This window comes from Lissotriton helveticus, chromosome 9, assembly GCF_964261635.1.
Source record: "Lissotriton helveticus chromosome 9, aLisHel1.1, whole genome shotgun sequence".
NCBI lineage: Eukaryota > Metazoa > Chordata > Amphibia > Caudata > Salamandridae > Lissotriton > Lissotriton helveticus.
The window spans coordinates 1,212,327,272-1,212,347,774 of record NC_136070.1 but is presented as its reverse complement, the minus strand read 5'-3'; the positions used below and the strand labels follow the sequence as shown (position 1 = coordinate 1,212,347,774).

Here is a 20,503-nt window from a genome sequence, read left to right as displayed (position 1 = left end):
AAACTGTTGGAGGGAATGTGACCACCTTGGAAATATGTTTTTAATGGTCCTGCGCCTTGATCCTAATTGTCTTGAAGGAACTCATGTCACTAATGGATCTCATCAAGATGAAACTACCACTAGACCAATTAGTAGTCTTCTAGGACTACTAATACTACCAGCAAATATCCTGATTAGTAGCCCATTACCTATTGGCGGCAAAATAAACACTGGCACATTAATGGAAATTTCTCATAACACCCTTGCCCAAAAAAAAAAAGATAACTGCCCCAGTCAGGAACAGAACTGAAATATATTCAATAATCTGGTAAGTGTTTATAGATTACACTACATTATCCAAGGGGCAGAAGCAGGTTTAGGCTACTGGTTAACTCCCTTTTCTCCTAGGTATAGTAAGGCAAGGGATATAATTAAAAAAGCCACGCACTGATGCTCGATCACCCAAACCTAAAAGGGGCAGAAGGATAATGTGTACAAGGAAATCCAACACGTCCCGTCCTTAAATGCCCCTTCTTACAAAAAAAAGACATGTATCCAGTTTTTATTCACAAAAGTTCCCTCCTGTATTTATTTTAGACTGTGTCGAAAATATCTGCCTATGACAGTACGTTTTGTATGTGTGGTCATTCTTAATAAAAAGGATTTGGGTAAAAGTGAAATCTCGAAATCCTTCCATCTTTCCCAAATGTACAATGTCTTGTTGGCTCCCTACTACTGTTGTTAACTAGCAGTGTCTAAACGTCTCTTCCCAATAATCCCAAACATCAGACAAAATGTCACTGTGAGACGGCTTGAAGAAATTTAAGGATTGAGTTTTCGCAAATGCAGAATATTGTTCGACTTGCAATCAGCAGTCTGATCCAAGGCAAGAGATTGAATACTATTAAAATGTATTTTTTCCAAATAACACATTTTAAATTTGGCAAGTACCTTAGAAGTGTTGTGTGGAAAGCAGAGTGGCTGATTTTGGAAAACGACTATCTCTATTTATGGATAACTTTGTGTGGTTTAAACTTCAACAGTAAATGGGGCGGGCTTATTCTACACTCACTGGTGAACATGTGTTCCTTTAAGAGGTAGGTGGAATTTGAGGCTCTCGGTGACTAGCAATACATTTCAGAGATGCTACGCTCTCAAGTAATAAGAACATAAGTGAGTATTCCTTGATTTATCTATATCTATACTACTATTATAAAGAGAGAACTGTGTCCTTTGAGCCAGGTAAACTCGAAAAGTACACCACCAATTACAACACCCAATACAGCGTTGGAAAGGGGAGGTCCAGGAGATGGACATAGGCTATAGAAAAACCACACCATATAAATTAGGGGGCGGGGGGACGTTAGGGGAAAAGTAGTCCATATGGGAAAATGGATACAGTGATTGCACGCGGCGTTCGGCGTCGTCACAACGCTTGCGAGAGGCGCAATGGCGTGTGGGCGTGACGTCACGTCAACGCGACGTTCGCTGTCCGGACCGGAGCGCAGGAAGGAGCAAAGGAACAAAACACGACATGCGGGGAGGAGCGGTGTCGCGGGACTGACACACTACATTGGAGTGCCCAGCGCGGGGAGGAGCGGCGATGCTGGTGGGAGCGCAGGAAGGAGCAAGGGACACACACCCGACATGCGGGGAGGAGCGGCGGCGCGGGAGCTGGTAAGTACGCTCTGCTGCTCCCGCTGATGGCCGCTCTGTTGCACGTCTCCTGCAGCGGTGCTGCCCCCAGCCCCCTTCTGCCCCGGACAACGTTGGGGGAGGCTGCTAGTGAAGTATAAATTAATATGATACCGTTCTTTTCTAAGTAAGGTTTTTCCATCTACTGTGCTGTCTGAAGTGTAAGACAAACTCGTTTAAGGTGAAAAATGTTCATTATGTGAGACTGAAAAATCCTGTCCCGCTTTGAATTTTCTAAGATAGGGTTTCCTCTATAATATGTAAGTAATTTGCTATGTTGCAATCCTTCCTCACTACCAGAAGAAAGTGTGCATTTAGATTCTCACAAGTGGAAGTTTTGTAATAGTGATAGCTTTGTGGAAAATTCCAAATCCAAATATTGTTGTAGGCTCTGTACATCCACCTCAGAAACATACTCATGTTTGTTGATCACATGCCCCACATTTCTGTGTGCTAGACACATTTTGCTCACTGCTTTTACAACAAAAAAAACCATTATGAACTCTGAACGGAAAACCTCATGAGAGTCGAATCAAATGCAATGCTTGTTGCAGCAAAAACAATTTAAAAATTAAAAGGCATCAGATATTACAAAAATTGAGAGATTGTGAAATGTATCGAAGTATCGTGTGTGAATGGCTTGTCAGTTCTACTTTCTTTTTAGGTCTGGCTTAGAGACAGTTTTCGTTGCTTCGCCAGCCGGTCCCCCCCCCCCAAAATCAACATAAAAATACATACACAAATATAAACCCATACATAGCTTTTGGTCAATCATTTTCATTAATTGGTGTGTTCAAGTGTCATTGACTTTTTACTCCCACCTCCTGCATTATACAGCATGTGTCAATAGTTTCAGACGCCCACACATTAATTATTTTCCTCAGTGAATGACGGTGTTTTGCTTGTGTACATATTCACATCCGCCTAAAAAGCAGCCCACTTCCGTTCCATGGCTGGTGGGCCAATTTCTGCTTTGATGTTTTTAAAATTTATTTTTCTCATTATTTATTTTTCATTAATTAATTTTGCAAACATATGGACACCAGTTTAGGCATTGCTACATTTTATTTCTGTTAAACCTTTAAAGCATGTTGCTAGTGTGCAGAAAAAGTACCCTTGCCAAGGTCAGATCTGTTGTCTTTCTAATGCTTGTTTCCCCCCAGCAATTATTACCATACGTGTTCTCATTACACTTGCACTTGGTAACCTTTCCCATGGTGGATGTTATGCTAACTTCTATGCACTTGCTTGATAAGTGGATGGTAATTGTAGAAACTAAGCCGGCTTTTCAGGTGGTTTGTTTTTTGCAGTTCTCTCATATGCTTTGTGCTTCAGCAACGACAGGTACATTTGATGGAATAAGCACGAGATGTATTTTGGCCCTGCATTGAAGCTCAGCTTAAGTGGGCCTGACATACTGGTAGGCACATAAAATCATTTTGTTAACGTTTTCCTGTTATTCTTTTTTCCGACAGAAGAAGACATTGAAAACCAATGCCCAGAGCAGCTCTCTGTAGAAGACCCATCACCAGATATGGTCATTGTCGGTGGTGGAGAAGACCAGTCTGTAAATGCTGAGCTGGGGAATGAACTGGTACATCAGCCTATAGAGGGTATGGTGAATGTTGAGACAGCAGATCGGTCTCTGGATTTTAACAAGGAAATAAGCCAACTAGATGGGTCTCCAGATGTCCTGAAGGCGGGAACACCTTATCGTTCAGCATCGCCCAGCTTCCCGCTGTCCCCACACTCAAGAGCAAGGTGAGCATGGCAGACTTTGGAAATACATGTTTAAGCAGAAAAAAAGGTCTGACCATGAGGAAAACATCTGTACTAACAAAATGCATTTCTTAAAAAGTATTACATAGCAGGATCCAACTTGTGTTCAGGAATGGTGCAAATATTTTTCCACCTCAGGCATAAACATACATCTGCTGGTGAAGCCATGTTGGCGGTAAGTTTTATCATGCAAGGCACGGTATACATTTTATAACAGCTTCTTCCTCGAAACCTTAAGAAGGTGTCGGGGAGAGGATGTGGTCTGACGGCTAGACTGCCGACTTTGGAACTGGGAAACCAAGGTTCGAGCCTCGAGGTCGCCTCCACATCATGTGGATCTGTTAGCAGCAATCAGTGCGGTCTCCCACGGCATTGGGCTTGAAAGGAATCCGGGATTAAAGACCCCAACCTTGACTATTATAGATCCTAGCGGACAGGTGTGACAAAAGCGGTATATTTGCCTTCTTTCCTCTCTGACTTTATGGCCTTGCATCAAGCGGTGCCACAGGGCTCTGAACTCAGCCATACCCTGTTTCATTTGTACATCTGCCCTCTTCTGTAACTCTTTTAAAACTCTTTTAATCTTTCGGAGTACGATGAAGGAATTTTGCTGATGAAACTCAGTTTATTATCACTGCACATTGGGCTAGCAATGATCCTTTTGGTCCTATTCACACATGTATGACAGTTATCGCCAGTTGGTTGAAGCAGAATTCCTCAAATTTAACTCTGGGGAAAAAAAGAGGTTCTGTGGCTAGACCCTAGTATTTTACCTCTTCATTATTGCCCACTTCCTGGATGGTACACCTTGCTCCCGGAAAGGCTGTAAAAAAATCTACGCACCTCCCTTGAACCCAACCTTATGTTGAAGGCTCAGGTCAAATATGTGGTTTCAATTGCCATATTTTACTTAAGGTCTTAAAGAAGGTCCTTCTCTTCCTTCCATGCAGGTCCTTCAGGTGGTGACCATCAGCTCATTGAATAGGCCCGGTCTATCTGCCTAATAAATTCAAGAGCTACACTCGCTCTCTTCTGCTGCGCTCCATCGACCAAGGGTCTCTAGATGCCGTACAAGAAGCCATCAGTTGTGCATTAAAACTTTGGAATGAGCTTCCTGTTCATCTGTGGAAATTCACATCTCGGTTTCAATTCAGGAAGGTGTGGTATCTCCCACCTTATGCCCTCCCGGCGGCTCCGCATGTAATGGAGCTGCTCGCGGTGACATCACTTAGAATGTCACCGCGACCAGCGTTCCAAGGCGAGCGCCGGGGGCGAGAGTGAGAAGCTGACTCCGAGTGACGAGCTGTGGCTGAGGTCGTTAGGTTACCCACTGTAACTTAATAAACGTTGACTGTTCATCAGCGAAGCGTCCTTTATATTTTTGGCCGCTTTCACAGAAGGCTCTAAAACCTTGTCTCTTCTGCATCTAGTAGTTTGCTTAATGCCTTTTTTAAGAGGTAACTCTGTTGTGACAACACCTCTTAGTCACTCCAGGATCTGCTGGTAGCGATCTCTTTGTTGGAAACTTTTTGCTTTCGCTCCCGGACCCCTATCAGGATATTTGTTGTGCTCTATAAAATAAAAAACAGAACATGTCTTAAATCACTTTTCAGGAAAGCTTGAGAGAAGCAGCTTCTGTACTGTCACCCTACTGGTTAAGGCACATCTCTCCAAACATCAATGTAACTGTCTCGGACTCCGCAGTCATGTTCATCTTTCCTTCTAAACACTAGAACCACACTTCTACAATGACATTACAGGATCTGCATCTCTAGATGACACAGGAAGCTTCCATGCATACAACACTCTTTACAGTCTCAAACAGTAACACAACAAAATCCCAGTTCAACACACCTAGGGGAAATACAATTAGATGAATGCCCTGAAAGCCTACTCAGACTTAGCTAAAACCAACAGCTATGCATCCAACACACAGGTTCCACCTCTGCCAAGCACCTTTCAAAGCGTACATCCTGTTCTTCAATCGGAAATGATCACTGTCAATGGTTTAGTAGTGACGACAGACGGCTACTTTTTAAGTTAAAGGAGTAATCAATACATGCTTTAGGGGCCCATGGACAAACTATTCAGAAAAAGGCATTGGTGGTATAACAATCCAAATGATCAGTGTATTTCATCACCCCATATACATCACTAAGCTACAGAAAGGCGACCAGTCAGCCTTTGTGAAGGGCTTTCGGGTGCGCGGCAGCATTTGTTGCTGCGTTTTACTAACTTTTGATCCATTAGAGCTAGAAACAAATTATTTTGTTAAAATCAGCGCAATATGCATCAGATGATGGATTGTGTCTCAACTGGGGCAAATCCATAATTATGCAGAAAATGCAGCAGCAGAAAAATTTCATAATTTCAGTGACCCTGACCAGAGGTCCTCTTGGTGCAGGAAGCCGACTAGGGTGGAAATTTAAATTTAAAAAGTGAACTTTGGAATCTTAAGGAAAATGTCAATCTGTTCCAAAGCTTGGGAGCAGCCACATTACAATCACAGCTCCCATCAGAACTCCGCTGGACTTAGAGCGGAGGTCCCTCTGCAGTTTATACAATGTAAACCGTTTATTTAGTGATAGAGGCTTGGATCCATAAAGAGACTTATGGACCAGACTTAGGACCCGATTACAACTTTGGCTGTGTGGGAGCGGGGCTGCCACGCTACCACACCGCCAAAGCCGCGTGAAGACCGCCTGCCAGATTACGAGTTTTCTTGTGGCCGGCTGGCTAATCTTTAGCGGTCCCACAGCCGTGCCTATGAAAAAGGCACTGCAATGGGAGCACCAAAGACAGTTCCTGCTCGGCATTGATTCTGCAGTACATGCCGTGCAGGAACTGAGGGGGATGCAGATAAGGGGTTGCAACATGTGCCCCTCTGCATACACCCCCATGCTCAGGGGACCCAGGGGGCTCTGTAGGGCCTTTTCTTTCCCACCTGTCAGCATTTTCAGCGCGGGCTTACTGCCATGAAAAGGCTGGTGGTGGGGAAAGTCCTAATATGCTTGACGGTGCAGCAGCGGCACCACCAAGCATGTTGCCTCCCCAGACAGCTGCACCACCGCCAGGGATCGCGGATCCCTGGCGGTTGCAGCGGTCCCCTGGCAGTCCAAACTTCAAAGTTGTAATTCAGCTGTTCGACCGCGGTGAGGCGGTGACTGCCGCACCATCGCAGGCTTGGTGGTCCTATGGACTGCCAAACTCGTAATCTAGCCCTAAAAGTTTTTTCAAGTGTCTTTAGTAAGTGTGGTGTTTTTATGCTGCCTCATTCTTTTAAAGTGAAGGCGCCAATAGAGGAAAGTCAAAATATCATATACAATGATTATTAAAAACATTATTTTGATTATTTCATCAACGTGACAGTACATTAGGAACTACAGAATGTGTGGCATATTTCAGTTACGCATCACTATTATAATCTTGATAAATACTGTTCTGGCCGCATGGTTTTGACCACCATGATGCTGCTATTAATTATACACCTGCTCGTCTAATGGTAGAGTCGGTAATATGTGTAGTAGGCTCACTTTTGAGCCAGATTTATTTTTGGTTTAACAGTTTGTGTAGTAACCCTCCTGGAAGAGGTGACACAAGTTAGCTGACAACTTTAAATTATTGTCTTGTCGGTAACAGAATCTGTCTTTCTGTCCCTCGCACTTTTCCTGCTCTTAAATTTTGGAACCTCCTTATCTCGCACTGGGGCGGGGGTGCTGCTGAGCCCCGTTGATTTAACGAGACACAGAAGCCTGCAAAACTATCAGATAACTCCTGCCTGGAAGACTCCTTTGCTGCTCTGGGCGGATGTTGGCTGCAGAATTGTTTTAGTTCACTTACCGGATTGGAAAAGAGCTCCTGACAAGTGCCTGATAGAGCCGTCTGCAGGGAAACTTTATAATTGTCTTCTGGAGTTTTTGGAACTGAACAATTGAATAGACTTTTGATTGATCGCATGCAGTGGTTTACTTTTTTTATGAATAGCGTTTAGCTTTGGTTGACACACAGCCTTATATCCAGTATATATGTTATATCCAATCGAATAAAGACATGGATTAAAAAGGCCAATATATTCAATTTAATCTCGTATTAAAAGCATAGCCTCAGTTTCATAAATGTTGCCAACTTTTTATGCTCATAAGTCATCATTTTAAATTCACCTTTAAGAAAAAAAGTGGAATTTTTAGTGCTGCAAGGACTGTACTCCTAGCACAGTAGGCACTAGATGATCACGTATGTCATAACATAGTCTTTTTCGGTGGCAGTGCTTTCGTCCTTAAAAATTAAATGAATACATATTTGAGTAGCTAAGAGGGTCAGTTCCTCCTTGACTGGGCTGTGGGCAAGGAGAATTGAAGTAACTCTCTAAAAATATGTATTTGCTTATGCGTTAAAAATCTAAATCCGTGGTTTTGCGTTTGTGTTTCATAAAGAGTAGGCCGTAAGCCCAGAAGTGATAAGCACCACCACATTTCTTACTGTGTTCTCTTCTGCAAAATAGTGCTGCCTTTGCACTAATTTCACCGTCTTCTAATGGTGAACTAAAAAGCCAAGCAGTTTTCAAATACAGCGACCTTCAAGATACAAGTTATGAGGATTTCTGGAATCGTATCTATTATCTGTATAGCACACAGTCTTCTGTCTTCATAGCACTGTAAATGACCACCGTTAGCATTAGCAAAGTTAATGGTGCTTATAACAATGGAATAGATTTGCATTGCGTCATTGAAGTTTACAGAGTAACACATGAAGCTCCAGGAACATCTTGAGCCCTGGAATCTAGGAACCCTTGGCATGGTCCTGAGGTGGGCTCCGTGGCTGGTGTGGCGGGCACTCCTGATACCGCAGTACACTTAGTTTTGGTCAAGCAATGGTCTGATTCATCGCAAGCTTAGCTCTGGCAATGCCCAGGCTGAGCTGCTATTACTGTGCATAAATATAGAGTCCTTCCCTGCATGGTGCTGATGTATCGCGAGCAGTGCCTGCTATCCGCGTCCAGTCCTCAGCATGTGTCAGGGCAGCAGGCTGCTAGCCCTGCAGAAGGATGAATGTCTCCAGGTAAATTACTGGGAATCATACCGGGAATCATTTTAAGGGGAAGGGAGAATGCAGTTTACTTAGCTTTCATTCTTAAATTAGTGAAAGGTCTATTCAAGGCAAAAGGAAGCAGGGAGGGTAATTTGCAGTCAAACTCAGCAGGGCGTTTGCTCTGATGAATACCTGTTTTGATTAGGTAGTAAGTTCTAGGATGAATACCTGTTTTGATTAGGTAGTAAGTTCTAGGATGAATACCTATTTTGATTAGGTAGTAATTGGGTGGTAGGTGTAAAGCGCGTTGACGAAAGCTGTATAGAAATACCTGTTATGACTACTAATGCTTGAATGGTTTTTCTGCATCACATATGTGCAGCAGCGGCCAACACAAACAAAAAGTGGTGGGGCAGGTGGAGGTAGGGAGCATGTGAGGTGTAAAAATAAAATAAGACTTACCCGAAGTTGCCGGCTGCCTCGCGCCTCGGTGTTCCGCTGCTTCCTGTTCCCAGCACACACTGGGACATATCAGCGACTCCCTGTACAATCCCTGCGCTGCTCTAATGCTATTGCCAATAGCATGAGAGCAGCACAGGGATTGGGCTGGTTTAACAGTCACTTAGGGACAGGGAGATCTGTGTTGTATCTCCAACCCAGCTGTGCAACACAGCTGGGTTGGTGCAACCTAACTGCGCATGTCTGTTTAGACGGCCTAAGATGGCTGGACGTACAAACATGCCACTTCATTCTTCCTCCCTCCCAGGGCCTTGCCCGCCCCTCCCCACACAAGCTGGCCCAGCCAGCAGCCAAAAATAAAACAATAATAAAATATCTTTTTATTTTTCAGCTGCTGGCTCTGAGCCAGTGGGGGCGACGCTCCTCCGCCATTGCGGAAGAGCTGCCGCTGCATATGTGTGTATGCATTCCATCCTCTCATCAGGCGGCTGAATGTGTGTCATTGCAAGTAGGGTTTGCAACCCTCTGCAGAGAAAAATGCTGTTGGTTTATTTACGTTTTGAGATTCCGAAAGGACAACATAAGAATATCTTGTTTTCTGTGTTATATAGAGCGCCATGCTGCATTTCTGCCATTTCTAAGCACTGTTAAGAACAGGCATTACACTTTATATTCACTCTTCACATGCTAGTATTGCCCTTCTTGGTCTAATACAGGTCAGGTGTTAGATGATTGCAGAAGATGTCTTGGCAAAAGAACCTCCCCGCCCACCAGATTGTGGAATGTCTATGGAGAAGGTTCAAGCCATCAAAACTCTGGCCACAGTTCACTCAGCAAAGACCTCTGGATGGCCTTTCTCTTGACTGCAACAGGAGAGAAGTTTGCAAATTCATGTGCGTCTTATTGCTAGGTGTTATTGATGAGGAACCATGGACTGTGCTGAGTTTGTCCCAACTTGCACCCATTATGTGCTGCCTTAATCTGAGGAAGTCTGCATCTGTCAGGAAGAAGTGGTGAAACTCCATGAACATATGCCTTTGATTTTCTGCAGAAGAAAACCGATCAATGATTTCCAGACTTCCTTTTCTTGCTCCCCAGGCTCTCAACTCCACCTCCTCTCCACCCTCTGGAGCTGACTGCACGGAGCAGGGATCTGGCCGCCTCCTGGAGCTTTTTACTCTTCCCAGATGGGGCTTTTAGAACATTAGCATCTGATGATCTGTGATTCAGCTTTAATTTGTAACATTTTAATGGTGAACCTGCATGTCCAAACACAGGAAGGCACTAGCATGGTACCAGAAAATCGTGTATTAATTATAATCTCGCAAACAATGCCTTGTGCTGAATATAGTTTACAAAAATATTTAGGAAACCATGTTTATGCCAGTCAATATTGTTCTTACTGATATTCTGATACTCAGACAATGAATGGCTAAAGTAAAGTTGCCACCTCCAGATTCTTAATAAAAAATATATTTAGAAATTGGCCACCATGGTTTAGCAAATGGTTTGAAAATGCCTGTCTTATATTTTGGGAATGGCCATTTTGAGAAGCAGGGCCTTCCTCTTTCGCCAATTTAAGCTGACTCTGTTTGTAAGGTAAGGTGGAAAGCTGCTATAGGCTCCCTTGCTCAGGATGGTCCCGCCTCTTCACACTGTAAATGCTGGGATTGGGCCAAATTGTACAGTCTTGTTGTTTAGCCGGATCCACTGCTTCTACAGCCACTATGTGAATAAGAACTTCCAAACAGGGTATTTTTAAAGCATTACTTGAAAACATTGCTGTCAGAAGGTTTTGTGGGGCCTGTTCCTAACATGATGGGGGGTATCGCAGGTCCACTCTATGGAGCACCTTGTCCAAGAGAAAAACAATGTACATGGACATTTTTTGAGGTACTCTAGTGTATGCTGTCATATAGTGGCGTCGGGTGTTACCCGACTCATCACGTATGTGTAACAAAAGCTGCATAGGTCACTGCAAAGAGCCCCAGCTGCTCCCGCCTTTGACGGCTACATGCTTATGAATACTGTGTGTGTGTGGTGGGGGAGGGGGGTGGGGTGGGAACAAGATCAATCAAGTGTGAACTAATTCTACTCCCTTTTTTTATTCGAATTATGGGCCATGATTCCCAAGTGATTCAACTACTAAAGTATTTCAGCTGGACACAGTACATTACCATGGTTTAATTATAAAATACTGTAAAGAATCATCTAAAATGTCCTTATTTCAACCAAATGTATTTTTTGCCATATAAAGTTTATTTCCTGGTTTTCATCTTTATATATTAAAGTTGCTCAGAGCTGGTTGCATGTGAACACGTGTACACACGTGTGCAACTGAGCGTCGGAGACTACCATCCAGCTTTGTTCTGTATCTGCACACAGGTATCATGTCACAGAAGGGACCCGCCAGTAATTAATGGTAGCCTGGCGTAGGCTTCATCATGTGAGTGGGCATTAACAGTGTAGGGGGTTCTATAGTTATTACTGAAAAATGCTCGTGCTGTGGACAAACTCTGACCCAAAGCACAGTTTTACCCTATTTGAGCCTAGGGACAAAAGTGATGCACTGATCATATAGTAAAAATGGGCCCCAAGTGCAGATGCAATGTCATTTTGTTCGCATCTACACTCGTTCTGGCACTTGAGGATTTCTCATATTTCTCTGACTCCGCTTCTAATTAGATTCCAGGACTTTGCTCCCCTGCCGTGCCAATGTAATTACTCTGCTGGCCAAGCTGGCGGATTAAAGGCCTCCCCACACAGTATAGCCGACTGCCAGTGATTGAACCTGTTCCTAGGAAAGAAAAGGGTGGCGACGGAACCCAGGACTTAGTTTCTTAGACAGGGTCTTTTAAGTTGCTATTATGAAATGGCTCAGAATTCTGTGCAGGAGAGGGTAGGACGGGGTGGAATGATGATGTGTCTTCCCAGAACAAGAAAGAGGTGCAAGACCCCTGTCTGGGGTGCTAGAGAATTAGCTTTATGTGGGATTCTGTGAATTCACCTAACCCCTTGAGGGGACAGTAGAGGGATGGACCTGCTGGGGGGCCCTGAGAAGAAGAGTTCCTATGGGACTTGTGAGAACTGGGCCTGCAGAGGGGTAACGCTCCTCAGAGTTCCTACTCCTGACTTCCACTATAACACAGGTGCCCTTCAAGTGTCCAGAGACACTATGGGACCAGTGAAGGGATTCTACCTTGAGAACTGCTGCGTGAGGCTGGACGTGACTCTGGGCTGTTTAGAACCCAAGGCGCCAGATAGAGGGCAGGTCATAAGGACAGGAAGCATGAAAAAAGGGCATCAAGCTCCCCAAGAGTTAAAAACATTTTAGAGTGCACCAGGACACAAATCAACAATTCTGGTCCACCAGGTGTAAAACGCAATTTCCCCAGTCCAAATCAGCCCAACAGGGCCTGAAAGAGCACTGGGAGACGTTTGGTCCGCCCAGTGGGGACTGGGTTTGGCCACGATGTTAATAGCATCTCCCACCAGCTTATTAAGGGCCAGATGTACGACCATTGTGATTTGCGACTCACAAATTGCAACAAATTGAGAGTTGAAATTTGCGAGTCGCAAATCACAATGTACAACAGTGTCTCAGACACTGTTAGCGATTCCTAATGGGGTCGCAAATTGCGAGGCTCACGAATATTAATGAGCATCTCGCAATCCTGGAGCAAAAAATGTGCATGAATGCATCAGCAAAATGGGGGAAAAAACAATGCTGTGGAGCAGGGGACTGCCCCATGAACCCCCACATCCTTATCAGCTGGGCCTGGAGCACCCCATAATACTAATTGCTTCTTGTGGTGCCCTAGGAAGGGCGGGGGCACCACTAACATAAAGCAGAAGGGTTGAGGGGGCTGCCAGGAGTGTAGCATTCTCCACAGGAACCCCTCAAGGTATTTCATTGTTGCCACCATGAGTCTCCCAAGGGAACGCATGTAGGATCCCGGGATAAGGTTACTTGGTTTTCAAGCACTCCAGGAATTGAGGTTTTGCCCCAAAGACTCGGGAGTGTGGGAACCCCTCTGTGTGGATACTAATACTCCACTGCAGCATGATAAATGTAAAAGAAAGACTCATGCACACAGCTTATTGAAATTAAAAATGCTTTATTGACAATGAAAAAGTTAACAGTGATTTAATAAATGTTTCAATGTAGGTAATTGAAATGCTTTAAAATGCTTCATTAATAATCACAGAGTTAACAGTACGGTACATGCCTTAATGAATTTATTTGTAAAATGATACCACACTAAGTGATTTTATTGATGTTGCATTAATTTATCAGGATATATTTCTGTTTTAATTAATGTGGTGACACCCTGAAAAAGCAGTAGGCTGGCTTTTTGATACAAGGGTCCTAAACTTATAAAAATAAAGAAAATGAATGAAATATAGGCCATAATAGGAAGCTATATTTGTCCTCTGTCCAGCCGGACAGGGTATTTATTTTGAACACAATGAAAAACACTTGTATGAATAGTTTGTAGGCACAGTCCTGTACCTTATTAAAGAGGGACAAACAACATGTAGGGGAGGGGATTCCACAGGCAAAGAAGAGCAATACTGGCCACTTTTAAATCAGTGTTCAATTAAAGTTTTTGCCAGTCAGTACTAGACACAACTAGAGTACAACGCAATGGTAAGGTTGTGGAAGCACTACATAAAGTCGACTTTTCGATCCCTTTACGCTCTAATTACATGGGATCATCATCAGGACAACAATTGACAAACATTTGCCTGCCTGTACTTATAATACAACCGCCTGTTGTGGAGGTAGAAGGAAGGAAAAGAAGAAGAAAGTCATAGCCAGAGGCTAAATTAAAAAGTGTACTTTCAACAAGTCAAACAGTCCATCTACTTTGTACATCTCACAGTTATTCGGAATCGGCTTAACGTGTAATAATTGGTGTTTTTACATAACGTAAAGGTTTCAGGGGCTTTCATGACCGGGTGCGTCAGTGACAGGTGTCAATGTATTCAATCTATTTCAACTGACATGGTTACTCGTCATATTTATATTTATAACAGTTCCTGAGGTTTATGCAAGACTATTTGTCATGAATATTCAACCCGTGAGCAGGCACATGTGTACATTCAAACCGTGTCCTAGGGGAGGCTGGCGCCTTACACTTACTCGTGAAAAAAGGGGGTTGTTAACCGATCCTTGACTCTCAATATTGGGAGCAAGGGGCATACCAGTGCGGCTGGTTGCCAGCGCAGTTTTCAGAGGCTCCGGTTTAGAAGTTCTGCCTAAGGGAAGGAATAGCGCTTATTAGCTGAAGGTTAAGGCATGCCGGGGGTATTCTCTGGGCGTGCTGGGGTGGGGGATTAATACCTGTGCGTCCTATGGATTTGGTTTCCAATGCGGGTCCGCAGAGGTCAAGACGCTGCATCTGTTGTTAAGGATAAGTGAGGTGATTTAGTCAAATCATGGCTAGTGTGATCCAACTGGGAATTATCACATTCTGTAAACAATTTGTGTCTTACCAGCGTGGCGTGTTAACCACGAAGGGGACTGGGTTCTGAGGGCCGGGAAGAACAAGGTCCTATATCTCCGTGCCTTTTACGGGGTAAGGGTTTCTACCACTGCATCTGTTGAAGGAAGGGAAGAGACGAGTGAAAGATTGGCTATGAAGTTAAGCCTCGTGGAGCCGCTCGTTTTGTTCGGTGCGGCGTAGGTTTAAGTTTACCTTCCGAGTACGATGACTCCGTTGTAGATGGGGTTCTGGGGGACGAAGGAGCGATGTCCTCTCGGTCCGCTGCTGTAACTGCAGTCTCACAAGGTGCTGCCCTCATGTTACATAAGGCAGCATGTTAATGGAAGTAGAGAGAGGCCAGCTTGCAGCGGCCATTGTGGAGCGGCGTTTCTACCCTAGTTTTCTTGGACACTTCAGCTGAATCGTCTGACAGCTCAGACCCAGGTGAAGGGTCTAGTGCAAACGCAAGACGCGGTGGTGGCCAAAGTAATTTTTTAGCCAGAGGCCAGCCCAACACCCCCCAACGCGGGCGCGTAAAGAAACCGCAAAGATGGTTCAATCCCCCAGGAGAGAGGAGAACCAGGAAATTTTTTTACCAATGGTGATTGAGAAACCTGCAGAGATTATACCCATCTTTAACCTCTCACAGCATAATTTGTTAGATGTAGAACTTCAACTACTTAAAAAAGGCCTGTCCTTTGTGCCCACCATTCGCCCCAACTTTATGGAACTGCACACGGAACTGTTAAGATTTTTCAGAACAGTCCGTTTGAAAGCATTTTTCCAATTACATCCAAGCCCCGTTCCTTCCATGAATACTCCTTTCCGACCACCATCCACTTTCTAGCCATCATCTACAATGGTACCCCCTGAAATCATAGTATTCGAGAAACTTGTACTAAGAGATCTTACCACAATACAGAACAGCAAATTGTTTATTCTGTATAATCTCATTCCAAGAGAAAAAAGCAATTGAAACACTCAAAAACAACAGAGATGTAGTTATCAAAAGTGCAGACAAGGGTGGTGGGATTGTTATTCAAGAAACAGAAATGTATAAGGCTGAAATCATGCGCCAACTAAATAACCCGGACCATTACCTAAGACTTCCAGGGAACCCCACAAAGCAACTCCAAGAGATCATTTCCCAACTGACATCTCAAGCTTACACAGAAGGCTTTCTAAGTAAAAAAGAATACAACTTTCTCAACATCAAATCCCAGAGACTACCAGTTATTTATACACTACCCAAAATTCACAAAAATCTAATGAATGCACCTGGGTGGCCCATTGTTTCCGCGTGCGGCTCAGTTTTGGAACCCCTGGGTGCTTACGTAGACTTCTTTATCAAAGAGTTTGTTCCCACCACGGCATGCTATGTGAGAGATAGCATGTCAATGATCAATCTGGTGGAACATCACAAATTTGATCCCCTTTGAGACACTTTGTACATTAGATGTGGAATCACTGTACACAAAATTCCACAAACGGCAGCAATATTGGTCATTCAGAAAATCCTCGATACCCGCCCACGCCCACACAGGGTGCCCACTCTGTTTATCCTCCAACTACTGGAATTGTGTTTAACGAGAAGCTTTTTCGTCTTCGATAACACATATTTCCAACAGATCAAGGGGACATCCATGGGGGCTATTTTTGCCCCCAACCTGGCCATATTGTTTATGGACCAACTAGAAGTAAATTCAATATTGACACCATCTAATCCCTTCTTCACAGGTATTAAAATATGGAGGCGATACATAGACGATATTTTCCTAATTTGGAATCAGACCATTGAAACACTAAACTGTTTCTTACACTGGCTTAATAACAACTGCTGTGGGCTTACATTCACCCTAAGCCATGACAAATTGTCAGTAGCATTTCTGGACCTCACCATCTATCACTCAGAAGGTGAACTCCTTACTAAACTCTTCAGGAAGCCAACGGAGCGAAATACGCTTCTATACTACAAAAGTAACCACCCTAGGGCCTTGAGGGACTCCCTACCATACTCTCAGTTCCTCAGGATCAGACGAAATTGCTCCTGCAAAACTGACTATTTCCAAGAGGCTGCAGTCCTCTCGAATAAACTAAAAGATCGCGGCTACCCAAAGAAAATAGTCAAGCAGGCCCTCAAACGAGCATGGTATTGCCCAAGAGAGGTTTTACTGACGCCAAAAGAAAAACAACTTTCTCGCCGGTCTCTAACAAAATTAGAAGGTCAATTATTAAACATTGGCCCACAGTTAATGCAGGCTCAGTATACATTGATAAACCTCTCTTCGCATTCCGTAAGAGTAAGAACTTAAAAGACCATCTTGTGAGAGCAGCATTACCAATAACACCACAGGGAGACACACTTGAGGCAGTCTGGGGTTTACCACCATTGATAGGCCATGTTAAATGTGGATGTTGTAATGTCTGTGAATACACGGTGGAGGGCAAGGAATTCACTCACAATGACACCACGTTAGAGAGACGCTCATTTTCTAACTGTAACTCCTCAAATGTAATTTATGCAATACAATGTCCCTGTCCAAAACTATACATTGACCAGACCACACAAAAGGCCAAGACACGCATTGGCCAGCACAAGGCCGTGTAAGATGTAAGACAACCAATGCCCCCTTGGTGGACCATTTCGTGGAAGCTGGGCACAACGAAAATGACTTAAAATGGACAATACTGAAAGTGGTCAAGCTACCGGCTAGAGGAGGAGACATTGCCCAAATACTCAACCAAGAGGAGCTAAAGACAATGATTCAATTCGATACGATAAGGACTGGCCTGAATCGAGCAGAAGATTGGACCACCCTATTATAAACATTCTTTCTCTGTTCTGGTAACAAGCAAAAATTGACTATGATCGATCCAAAACATGGTGCAAGGCATCATTTTATTCCAAAATCGTGTTCTCTGAGGTCTCTGATGTCTTGACAGTACTCACGATGAATTTTGTTAAAAATCAATCTTCAAATCGGCGTAATTATTGTCACAGCTTGCATATTCACTCATGTATCACAATGGCCACTCGCGTCACTTCAGTGAGCACTTCCCCAACTATCAGCACTATCACTCCCGCAACTTGTAAATAATCTAGCGCAATCACCTTAATTTCCCAACACCGCTATGGCTGCTCTAAAATCGGTTCCTTGCGTAAGCTAACCTGAATACCCACTCCAAAATGGCCACCACTAGGGTAGAAACGCCGCTCCACAATGGCCGCTGCAAGCTGGCCTCTCTCTACTTCCATTAACATGCTGCCTTATGTAACATGAGGGCAGCACCTTGTGAGACTGCAGTTACAGCAGCGGACCGAGAGGACATCGCTCCTTCGTCCCCCAGAACCCCATCTACAACGGAGTCATCGTACTCGGAAGGTAAACTTAAACTTAAACCTACGCCGCACCGAACAAAACGAGCGGCTCCACGAGGCTTAACTTCATAGCCAATCTTTCACTCGTCTCTTCCCTTCCTTCAACAGATGCAGCGGTAGAAACCCTTACCCCGTAAAAGGCACGGAGATATAGGACCTTGTTCTTCCCGGCCCTCAGAACCCAGTCCCCTTCGTGGATAACCCGCCACGCTGGTAAGACACAAATTGTTTACAGAATGCGATAATTCCCAGTTGGATCGCACTAGCCATGATTTGACTAAATCACCTCACTTATCCTTAACAACAGATGCAGCGTCTTGACCTCTGCGGACCCGCATTGGAAACCAAATCCATAGGACGCACAGGTATTAATCCCCCACCCCAGCACGCCCAGAGAATCCCCCCGGCATGCCTTAACCTTCAGCTAATAAGCGCTATTCCTTCCCTTAGGCAGAACTTCTAAACCGGAGCCTCTGAAAACTGCGCTGGCAACCAGCCGCACTGGTATGCCCCTTGCTCCCAATATTGAGAGTCAAGGATCGGTTAACAACCCCCTTTTTTCACGAGTAAGTGTAAGCGCCATCCTCCCCTAGGACACGGTTTGAATGTACACATGTGCCTGCTCACGGGTTGAATATTCATCACAAATAGTCTTGCATAAACCTCAGGAACTGTTATAAATATAAATATGACGAGTAACCATGTCAGTTGAAATAGATTGAATACATTGACACCTGTCACTGATGCACCCGGTCATGAAAGCCCCTGAAACCTTCACGTTATGTAAAAACACCAATTATTACACGTTAAGCCGATTCCGAATAACTGTGAGATGTACAAAGTAGATGGACTGTTTGACTTGTTGAAAGTACACTTTTTAATTTAGCCTCTGGCTATGACTTTCTTCTTCTTTTCCTTCCTTCTTCCTCCACAACAGGCTGTTGTATTATAAGTACAGGCAGGCAAATGTTTGTCAATTGTTGTCCTGATGATGATCCCATGTAATTAGAGCGTAAGGGGATCGAAACGTCGACTTTATGTAGTGCTTCCACAACCTTACCATTGCGTTGTACTCTAGTTGTGTCTAGTACTGACTGGCAAAAACTTTAATTGAACACTGATTTAAAAGTGGGCAGTATTGCTCTTCTTTGCCTGTGGAATCCCCTACCCTACATGTTGTTTGTCCCTCTTTAATAAGGTACAGGACTGTGCCTACAAACTATTCATACAAGTGTTTTTCATTGTGTTCAAAATAAATACCCTGTCCGGCTGGACAGAGGACAAATATAGCTTCCTATTATGGCCTATATTTCATTCATTTTCTTTATTTTTATAAGCTTAGGACCCTTGTTTTCTAAAGCATAATTCCCCACGGTCCTCAGCCAACTGTTTGGGTTCCCTTGTTCCAGTAAGATGCTTTTTGATACATGCACTCCATTTCACGATGTCTAGTATATGTAGTTACTTTTGTTAAAGAATTCTGGGCTACCTGGGGTGCAAACTTTTAGGAGGGTATAACCATAAGTGTTTCTATCTGCCATCTTATGTATATTTGTAAATGAATGTGTAGTATTGAGTAGTATGTGCATTAATGAATGAATGAGAAATGTATTGAGCACAAACTAATGCCTGGAGTTGCATAATAAGCAACTTTTCCTTTTATATACGTAAAAGCACTAATTAGTTAGTGATTTATTGAGTGTTGGTTTTTGCGTGCCTGTGGACAAGGGATACAAGCCCACACCACCTTCCCGGAATAAACTTTGGACTGCTCTGCATCGCTTCCCTGAGAGAGTCAAGTGCTATATTGGGCTGCTTGATTCCCAGTAGATTATTACTTGTGAAGAACCTAAATTCATTGCTCCGAATAACCCACTTTCTTACAGAAACTGAATAAATCGATTGGGTCTGTGGAGAAGGCTGTACAAACAGTGGAGACAGAACATGAAACATATCAGGTTTTGAGTTGTTTTGAAAGAAGATATCACAGCAAACTAGTTTTTATAACCTTTAAATATCTCTTTATGTTGTAACTCAAACATGGAGAACTACCTAGTGCAGTCTACATGGCTTTCTGGTGTGTATCTAAGGTCGCCAAGAGATAAATTGAGGAAAGGGAATTCCTGGGCATATGCACAATTAGTAATTAGATTTTTTGTAATTTACAGGGCAGACCAGTTTTACAAGTTTCGGTTGCATCTTGCATTATAACATCATGCTGCTGCTGTTCTTCCCTTTCCCTTTAAGTCTGGCCTTGAGAAGGTCAGGGGAAATCTTGTTTCTCTTTCTGGAAAGTGGTAATAACCTTGCCTTCTTGGTCCTGCTGTCAGAAAGTTACAGCTAAAGAGCTCCAGATAGATCATATTACTTTTGTCACAAAGAAGATTGTCTCCCCCCCGCCTATTTTACCCTCCCAGCATATTTTATCCAACAAATTCTTGTGGCGGCAAAAGCTAAAAAGCCAGGGAACAAATTTGATTAATACTGCACACGATGTCCAAATCGGTGTGGTGGTTGGTAGCTGCCTCGACCAGACAAACTAACTTAGATACCCTCTTCCAATGTCATCTGATCTTTAGTAGTGCTCTGGTGGTGCTATTGACTGACGCGTCTTTACTGCGGGCAGCCCAACATTACCAGATTCCTTTAATGCAGCGGGCACAGAATGTGGTTGTCTGTTCAGAAGTTGAATTCG

At 43.8% G+C, this 20,503-nt stretch overlaps 1 protein-coding gene across 4 annotated transcripts in view; it reads left to right on the top strand.

The window, feature by feature from the left end:
- RAD18 (RAD18 E3 ubiquitin protein ligase) overlaps positions 1-20,503 on the top strand; it is a 742,369-nt gene that overhangs the window by 572,961 nt on the left and 148,905 nt on the right. For all 4 annotated transcript variants that reach the window (XM_078662418.1, XM_078662420.1, XM_078662419.1 and 1 more), the window contains one exon: positions 3,150-3,435. In XM_078662418.1, the coding sequence (XP_078518544.1) occupies positions 3,150-3,435 (286 nt within the window). The remainder of the gene's footprint in view (positions 1-3,149; positions 3,436-20,503) is intronic.